The sequence below is a fragment of the Girardinichthys multiradiatus genome, chromosome 24 (genome assembly GCF_021462225.1).
Source record: "Girardinichthys multiradiatus isolate DD_20200921_A chromosome 24, DD_fGirMul_XY1, whole genome shotgun sequence".
In the NCBI taxonomy this organism is placed as follows: domain Eukaryota; kingdom Metazoa; phylum Chordata; class Actinopteri; order Cyprinodontiformes; family Goodeidae; genus Girardinichthys; species Girardinichthys multiradiatus.
The window spans coordinates 26,585,007-26,594,364 of NC_061816.1; the positions used below are offsets into that span (position 1 = coordinate 26,585,007).

The 9,358-nt window shown below is 39.6% G+C and overlaps 1 protein-coding gene across 1 annotated transcript; it reads right to left on the bottom strand.

The window, feature by feature from the left end:
* Positions 1-1,282: 1,282 nt before the first annotated feature.
* LOC124861724 (cyclic nucleotide-gated channel cone photoreceptor subunit alpha-like) lies at positions 1,283-9,029 on the bottom strand. The gene is made up of 8 exons (XM_047355651.1): positions 8,764-9,029; positions 6,735-6,786; positions 6,437-6,520; positions 6,146-6,202; positions 4,176-4,286; positions 3,069-3,170; positions 2,870-2,976; positions 1,283-2,786 (listed from the first exon to the last, which is right to left on the bottom strand). The coding sequence occupies exons 2-8, from the start codon at positions 6,782-6,784 to the stop codon at positions 1,432-1,434; spliced, it is 1,866 nt and encodes a 621-aa protein (XP_047211607.1). The 5' UTR covers positions 6,785-6,786; positions 8,764-9,029; the 3' UTR covers positions 1,283-1,431.
* Between the last annotated feature and the right edge of the window lie 329 nt (positions 9,030-9,358).

Here is a 9,358-nt window from a genome sequence, read left to right on the forward strand (position 1 = left end):
ATTAAGTAAGAAGTTAAACGTCATCCTTATGATAAAGGCTATTTCTTATAGTTTCTAATTATACAGTTGGAACCAGATATTTTCACACCATGTATTAAAAGACACAAACCTGTTTTTTGTCACTGTTTTAACATTAAATAACCGTTTCAGATCAGTTAGGATTATAAAAATTAATTCTATTCATAAAATGCCAGAATAATGAGAAAAATTATTAGGGCATTTTTTATCAATGTCTTCAAATTCAGACGTTTACATACACTAAGATTACTATACTTTTAAACCGTCTAGGAAAGCTCAGATGATGATGTCATGGCTTAGTAAGTTTATTATAGGTCAAATCAGGAAGAGAACTGTAGACCTCCATAAATCTCAATCATCCCTGTGTCCAATCTCCAGGTACCTGAAGGTTCCACGCTTATCTGTTGTAGCAGTTGTATGCAAGTATAAACAGCATGGGAAAGTCCAGCCGGCATAAGGTTCAAGGCAGTACAAGGCAGGTTCTGGTGTGAAATGTGAGAATCAACCTTAGAACCAGAGCTACAGACCTTGTGAAGCTGCTGCTGAAGCTGCTAAGAGAGAATCTCATTATCTACAGTGAAGCAAGTCCTGTACCAACATGGGCTAAAAGGCCGCTCAGAGAGGATGAAGCCATTACTCCAAATGCAACATAACAAGCCAGATTAAATGCACAAAGGAACAAAGACCTTAATTTTTGAAACATTTCCTGTGATCTGATGAAACTAAAGCTGAAAGATTTGGTCATAGCTTGAAGCCTGAGGATTCCATTCTTACTCTGAAGCACAGTAGTGGCAGCATCATGTTGTGGGGGGTGTTTTGGCGCTTAAAGGACTTGTGGAAAACAGATGGCATGGCATCACAATGGAAATATAGAAACATCTTAAAACAATAATCAGGAAGGTAAAGTTTGGAGACAAATGGGTCTTCCAAGTGGAAAATGTCCCTCAGCATTCCACCAAATTAGTTACAAATTGACTTAAGGCAATAAAGTCTATGCAGCCATCACAAAGTCCTGATTTCAGTTCCAGAGAACAGTAGTGAGCAGAGATGAAAAGGTGTGTGTGAGCAAGGAGGCCTACAAACCTGACCCAGTTCCACCAGTTCTGTCACTTCTAAAAGAAGTTGAAAAATATATCTTATTTTATTATCTTATTATATATCTTATTATTTTAGCAAGTAAAACTATTTCTAACTGACCTCTGTTAGCATTGCTTTGTGTTCAGTTCCTCCTTATGAACCCTTTTGGAAAGAAACAACGGACAACTTTCAAGGCAGTCTTTTTACTTTAATATGTATGGGAATATTGAGAAGAGACACTGTCCAGCTGTTCCATTTGATGAGTATAAAAGTTCTACAGTCCCAAAAACACAGAGCTCTTCACTACCTTTAGGCAGTAGTGATCCCCGGCAAAGTTCACTCATCAACTCTGAGGCTCCTGACCTGATTTGATAAATTTGTGAGCCGCTGCCGGAGTTTACGCTGAGAGGATTCATATTGATTGCTAAGCTTTGTGAGTTTGGTCATCATGACTTCCACACTGCCTCCAATCTGGTTGACTTTATCCTCCAAATCCTTGGCATCAACTGCAGCTACCAGTGACTCATCTATGAGATTATCTTTCATCAGAATGGCCCTTCCCTTGTCCTCCAGAGCATATTTAGCATCAGGATATTCAATGAGTGCCTCCATTAGATCATCTTTGGACAGTGCAAACAGATCAGAGTAGCCAACACTTCGGATGTTGGCTGTTCTCCGGTTTCCTGCTTTGCTACCCTTTATCCCAAGGATACTGATTTCTCCAAAATATGCCCCATCACTGAGTACAACAAACTGGGTCACCCCATCATCTGCCACGACAGCTAGCTTTCCTTCTTTGATTATGTACATTTCCCTGCCAATGTCCCCCTTTTTACAGATGTAGTCACCAGGGCTGAAAACCTGAGGTTGAAGCTTCAGAACCAGCTCCACAAGTAAACCTGCTTCACAGTCTTGAAAGATACGCACTTTTCTCAGGGTCTCCAGGTGGACGTTGATGGCTATCTCAGCCTTTAGTTTGTCAGGTAGATTCTTTAGTACCAACTTCTCATCACAGGACTTTCCCTCTGTCCACAGGTAGTCAAACCACTTCACCACCCTAGCCTCCAGGTCTTTTGTGACCTTTCGAAAGTGCATGTACTGCTTGATTGAGTCAATCTTGGCCTGAAACTCTACTCGTTCTGCATTCATGTTGGAAATCATGGCACCGACATTACCTACGATTGTTGCAAAGATCAGAACCCCAGTGAGAAAGTCAGCTACAACAAAAAAGTATTCTATGTCTCTGACTGGAGGTGGAGTCTCTCCAATAGTTGTCAAGGTGAGGGTGGACCAGTAAAAACAGTAGATGTACTGTCTGGCCAGTTGAGCATACAGAGGGTTGTTTAAGTCTGGATATACCCAGGTGTCTGAACCAAAACCAAGTACCTTGGAGACAGCAAAGTAGAGACAAGCATTCCAGTGTATGATGATGATAATGTAAAGTACCAGATTTGCAATTCGGAAGATGTTTGGAAAATTGGTTCGAGTTTCAGTCCGGTCAAAGAACTCAAAGAGTCGAGCCAACCTGAAGAGACGGTTGAACCTCCACTCTGGGTTGTTAATTCCAATTTTAAGGAACACAAGGTCAGTAGGAATGATGGATATGATGTCTAACTTAAACTGCAGTGTCTTTGTGTACTTTTCTTTCAGGAGCTTTGCATCCTTCACAAGCAGTCCTTGCTCCAGAAAACCTGTTGGCACATCAGATTATTACAACCTTCAGAACGTGTACTGTCTGGGCCAAGCTGACTGAGATAACTCTGCCTTTGCTTACCTGTCCTGGCTCTCACAAAGGTGTCCATGTAGTAGATGACATCTGATATGTAGTCCAAAACCATCCATACTGTTGTGTTGCCGTACTGTAGTTCATTGAAACATGATCTACGTGGAAGCAAAATCATCACTAGGTCAAGAAAAAGTTAAGCAATAAAGTGAAATATTAAACTGATTTATAAAATTCCATAAACCCACACCTGGCCACAAGAAACATCAGGTTGTAGAACACCGGAACAGAAGTTGTACATAGCCAGTTGTAGTACATATCCGTAGCAGGATCCATGATCCACACCTCCTTCCTGTTTGATGATAAGTGAGAGTAAATAGTCAACAACACAACCTCATCATGTTACTTATGACCAGAACCACAAAGCTGCTTGAATTTCACCTACAATTGGAGTATCAGTAGACATAGAGTAAATATCTTAAAAACCGTTTTGTTCAGTAAAATTTGGAGGTATAGCATCCAATGTCATTGAACAGAGAAAAATGCAGTAACATTAATTTGCAAAGCCTTTAACAGCAATGACTCCCTCTGTTTGGGTGCTGGAATGATCTAGCATCTACCACCCATGTTAGTTGGTTCTTGGTTTATATTCTATATTGTCAACATTTTCAACATAAATGGGTATTTCATTCCTTTATGGTGTACAGAACTAACAAAAGTAAATACCATCCATCAATTGATAGTGTATGAATATGGATAAATTCTAAACTGTTTTTGATTTTTTTGCTGGGAATGGCAGATTATTGTCTAATGACTTGTCTGGCATAAAAGAAGTACTTTGACCATCTCCTTAATCCAGTTACAATGTCTTTTAAGGAGGAGGCTCTCTGAGGACTCATGAGAGGGTAAGTCCATAGTAAGTCTATTACCATACCAGAAGTTGCTATTGTAGTATAAAAGCTTCCCAACTGCAGAGTTTGGACATTGTAGGGCTGTTGTCATTGACAGGCATCTGTATTGTCCCATGGGGGACTGGGACAACACCTTCAGAGTGGGCTAGTGGTCCTAATCTTTAATAAAGGAGACCAGAGAATGGCCCTGCGATGGACTGGCGACCTGTCCAGGGTGTACCCTGCCTCTCACCCATAGACTGCTGGAGATAGGCACCAGCTCTCCCGTGACCTTGTACGGACCTTGCTCTTAATTACTGTTGAAAATGTTTTGAGACTACAATGGGTTCCGATATGAGTCTTTTCATACAAAAGTTAAAGGTTTAAAGTCAAATCTTCAAAGTTTCTGTCACAAAGTTATGATTTTAAAGTTATGGCATCCAAAAACAAAGAATCAAGGTACTTACGGTGGCTCTTTTTTATCATCCTTTTTGTCATCCTTCTTTGCGTCTTTCTTCTCATCTTTTTTCTCATCTTTCTTGTCATCCTTTTTATCATCCTTCTTTTCATCCTTTTTCCTAAAAATCATACAGAGAGGCAAGTTAGGTGACTTGTTTTGCCTCGTCATTAAGGAATATCACAGTACAGTGCAATAGAGTGGTGATACTGGTCTGTGCCAGAACAGTAGAGACCATGCCTCTAAGAGTCTGGGCTGGTTTGTTGGTTAAAGGGACACCAGTTTTAGACAGATGGACATTAAGTTGTGATTCTAAGCATCTTTTGTTGAGCAGAACATGGGAAGGATAGATGTAAAAAAAAAACAAAAAACTTGAGTTAAAATAACCAAATGTAAATAATATTTACCGTTTTAAATGTTAAAAAGCTGAAGGCTTTATTTTCTATTGCATATCATTGAATTATCTCTAAAAGGTTGTCTACATGACTTCAAGTTATTGATGTGATGTCATGCTATTAAGATATGATCATGCATATGTCAAATTAGGTCTTTATCAAGTCATTTCTGAGTGTTAACGCCACAAATTTTCTGTCCTCATTTTTAAGTGGAGATAAGGGTAACAAACATGCATTCCAGTTTGTTTAAGTAATGTGAGACACTATGGTCATAATCCCAATTAGTTTTAACATCCATGGTGCTTACTGATTTCTTCTGTTTTTGCTTTCATCAAACAAATTTTAATGTCAAACAAAGTTAACCGTGGGCTGCACGGTGGAGCTGTTGGCAGCAAGAAGGGGTCTTGGGTTTGACTCCTATTTGGGGGTCTTTCTGCATGGAGTTTGCATGTTCTCCCCGTGCATGTGTGGATTCTCTCTGGGTACACCAGCTTCCTCTCACAGTCCAAAAACATGACTGTTAGGTTAATTGGTCTGAATGTGTGTGTGGTTGTTTGTGCTGTGTGTCTTTTGTTTTTGGCCCACTCTTCTTAACTTGCAAAATTTCATTAATTCAGCCACATTAACGGATTTTTGACAATAACCAGCCTGTTTAAGGTCTTTCCAAGGTTTCTAGATTTAAGTCTGACTAGGCCACTCCAAAACTCTCATTTTAGTTCTGTTGAACCAATCACAGGTGGGCTTGCTGGTGGGCTTTAGATAATTGATCTGCTGCATAACCCAAATGTGCTTAAGCTCAAGGTCATAAACTGATGGCCGGACATTCTCCTCCAGGATTTTCTGCTAGGGAGCAGAAAACATGGTTCCATAGATTATGGCAAATTGTTCCTGGTTCTGAAGCAGCAGAGCAAAGATTCCACTTTTGTCTCATAAATCCACAAAATATTTTCCCCCAAATTTAGGGGAAGATTGTTTTTAGGTAAATATGAGTTGGCTCTGCGTTTTCTTTTGGAACATTTTTTACCCAGTCTCTTATTTGTCTGTGTTAAGAAGGAACAGTGGTCGGTGCCTGTTGACACCAAAATCTCTATCATTCTTGGCCTAATTTCTGATACATGTATCTATTGTTGGATCATGAGTATGTGGGGCCTGCAGAGCTTTATGTTATTCTGGGTTCTTCTGTGATCTCCTGGCTGAGTTGCTGGTGAGCTTTTTAGTTTTTTTGTAGATTATTCCAACCACTCCTTGGAAGGTTCCGTAGTGTTCATGTTTTTCATTTGGTTTTTGTGGAAATGGCTTTGGGACTCCAAATAATCTTATTTCTATGTGTTGTAACAAAAAAGGAATGTTGTCAGAAATATAGACTGTGGAGTACAATGTGTGCCATTGGATTAATTAGAGACAAAGCATCAAAAGGGCAAGTAAACAGAGTATTCCTGCAATGTTCTTGGTTTTACATGCACTGCTGCAGACATGTTGAACCTGAGGACTGCAGACCTTCAACTTTCCCAGTCAGAATTTCAACATCAGGGGGCATTCCATCCAAATGATTTAACTTGAATTTATGTAATAATCTGTAACTTACCCATCATTATTGTTGGAGTTGTTTGTGTTTTGTGGAGCCAGGGGGCACCGGTTCTCCCTGCAAGAGGAACCAATGGAGGAGTAGAAGATTAGCTTCCATTATTTGGAAATTCAGGCCAAGTAGTCCTATTTCATTCAGTGTGATAAAGTCCCCCAGCATTATCTGTAGGGAACCTTACTTTGCACATCTGATTTCTTCTTTTTAACCTTCCCTCTCTTTACATGGTGGCTGGAGAATAGTTTGAATGCTAAACTTATATGAAGGACTTGTGGTTATGGATGCACAGCTCACCTGCTGCTTTCTGTCTTCTGGCAGCTGAGGCCGGGCTCTCCAGGACCAACGCTGCTTCTACCAAACTGCCTCATGTGTGGAAGCCTTTGAGAGGAGATTAAATTCACCACTGGTTAGAGTTTCCTGATAAAGAATTAATAGCTTTAGATTGACTTTAAAGACTAATAACAGAATAATATATTTTTTATTTATGAGACTAATAGAAATGTTCATACCTAAGTGCCATTAAGTATCTAATCAGTTACTACAGTTTAGTGATCCACTGTTTAGTGAAACTTGATCCATTCTGTGCACCCACCTGGACAGCAGCCCTGTTCCTACTGAAGAAGCCAGGAGTTGGGGCTCCATCCCTGAGACAGAATGCAGCACAGTTAGACTGGCTCACATGGGCAATGATAGCAAATAACACAAACATTAATTATGGGTCCATGCCTTATAATAAATTTGTTATAATAATACACTGCAGCTTGTCCTTGGGATGCACCAAATCTCTTGCTTTACTGCTTACTGTTGCTATTTTAGGAAATAATAATTAAAAGTACCAACTAATCCCACTAATATGGAATATTTGAAGTAACTGGTGTCACTGGTGTATTGATTATGGAACTCTCAGAAGTATTGTTATGTATTTATAAGTAATATAATCACCTAATCCAATAATCCCAGAAAGTAAACAATGTTTGAGTTGAGATTAAACTCTCAGTGAAGAAGACAGTATGAGGCAGACCGTCCCATTCCATCATTCTTGGGTAGATTCTGCATATTTGACATGGTCGTGTTGGGGACGTCTCTGCTTGGCCCAATCCTGTTAGAGTAGGAAAGCAGCATTCATGGTTCACTATTTCTGTATCAGCCTGAAACTCAGTTTCTCCGAAGGAACTCGTAAACCAAATGTAAACTGTTAATTCACAGAAGCTGGACATGACAGAGCAATAGATACAGATTAGGCAGTTGGTTACCCCAAAAATCGAAGAGAAGAGAAATACGGTGTACTTGATGAACAGCAGAGGACAAGCAGTAGAACCTAAAGAACTGAGCTCTATAGTGAAACCCTAGGAGAAAATCGGCATCAACAGGGCTGGCCATAACATTTTAGTTTTTTTTTAAAAAGGCAAGTGAAAAAAATGTAGAGCGGTGCAAAAATGTTAGTTGGAACTTCTTAAAGTTTTCTGCAAATGAACACTTTCAGTTCTGAACATGGTTGGAATAGTATTTACTTCCAACTATTCGTCTTTTAAACTCTCTGACTGGGGTTTCCTTCCACTAGCTTCACACAATAGTTTGTTGGTATTTTGGCCCATTCCTCCTGACAGAAATGGTAGAACTGGGTCGGATTTGTAGGCCTTCTTGCGCGCACACAACCATATAACCAATAACTAATTTGGTAGTATGCTGGGGGACCTTTTCCATTTGGGAGGCCTATTTGTGTCCCAGGTTGCTTTTCATTATTTTCCACATAGTATTTTTGCCATCTATTTTGTGAAGTGCACCACCTGGACATCATGCTGCTGCCACCACAGTATTTTACAGTTAGATGATGTTCTCAGGCTTACAAACGTCCCACTTATTCTTCCAAAAGTAACAATGGTCATTATATCCAAACGCTTTAGTTGTAGCTTCATGAGACCACAGGACATGTCTCCAAATATTAATGTATTTTCCCTCATTTTATTTGTAAACTGTCATCTGGCTTCTTGTGTTTCTTTTTGAATAATGACTTCTTCTCTGAGTGTTATGTTAGTTTTGGACTGTTTCACTTTGAACAATGACACTCAGCTGTGCCAATCAGAAGCTAGCAACCCAATGAAATAATCACTTTCCAAATTATTTAAAGGCATAATAATCTTAGTGTGTGTAAACTTCTGAATTTAAAGAAAGTTATAAAAATTCTTAACTTTTTTTTTGTCCCGTAATTCTGATGGTTGGGAATGATGGTTTCAACCGTTGTGTCAAAGCAGTCCAGATCATCAATATCACGCCAGTCCAGCAGGTACTGCCGAGCAGCGCAGTGATCATCAGGGATTTTTGAGTTAACTATAGCAAATCTGACACATTTCAGCTTTTACATTTGAAGCCATGTCTGCACACTGACAGTGTGACAGATCAATGACTATAGGAATTAGAAATAAAACCACCATTAGTTTGTGTTTAGTTCCATTAGTTCATTAAGCTTCCACAATACGGTTTACTTAAATCCTTTTCTCCCAGATTAAAGCCCCTAAAATTAGATATTCAGGACAACGTGACTTACTAAGCCTCATACCCATGAGTAATTTTTCACTGGAAGCGACACAGCAGTCACTATCCAGTGTGCAAATGAAATTTACCTGAATGTGAGTAATGATGATGATAATAATTAGCTCCTGTTATTGTAGAGCACTCAGGATGAGCTCCGAGTGAATCCCATGCTGCTCCTTCTCATGTTTGCTCTTCCTTCACATCAACCAGAGCCACACTCTCCTCTCCAGAAAACAAGACTTGCACCTAGAAGGAGACACAATCTGTCCTCTAGCAAAGCTCAATAAATAAAACTATCTTCATGCTTTCCTGAGGTCATCATCTGCTGGTGGAGAAGATCCTTGTGTTCAGTCACTTCAACACCTCCCAGCAGGAGACGAGAGGAGGGGGGAGGAGATAAGAAACTAGCCATTTCTCCGCTCCCTGCTGTGACCTGTGACACAGCAAGTCCGCACATGGACTGTAAACATGGTTCAGGTCATTGAATTCTGGTATACCGGAGTCATTTCATTGGTCAGTAACATTTATATCTTTTTCAATGAGGGGGAAACACAGTAAGTTATTTTTAAACTGGATATAATATGTACTGTAGCAAAGAGACTAAACCTATAGAAATCCCAGAACATCAGTAACCCATGATTTATTATATGTAGCCTGAGCTCTGAAAACAAACTATTATTGTCA

Coding starts and splice junctions, on each gene's coding strand:
- LOC124861724 (XM_047355651.1), bottom strand. CDS start 6,784: ATGGAGCCCCAACTCCTGGCTTCTTCAGTAGGAACAGGGCTGCTGTCC. Junction 6,521..6,734: donor GGAACAGGGCTGCTGTCCAG/GTGGGTGCACAG, acceptor CTCCTCTCAAAG/GCTTCCACACATGAGGCAGT. Junction 2,977..3,068: donor CTGATGTTTCTTGTGGCCAG/GTGTGGGTTTAT, acceptor GCTTCCACGTAG/ATCATGTTTCAATGAACTAC.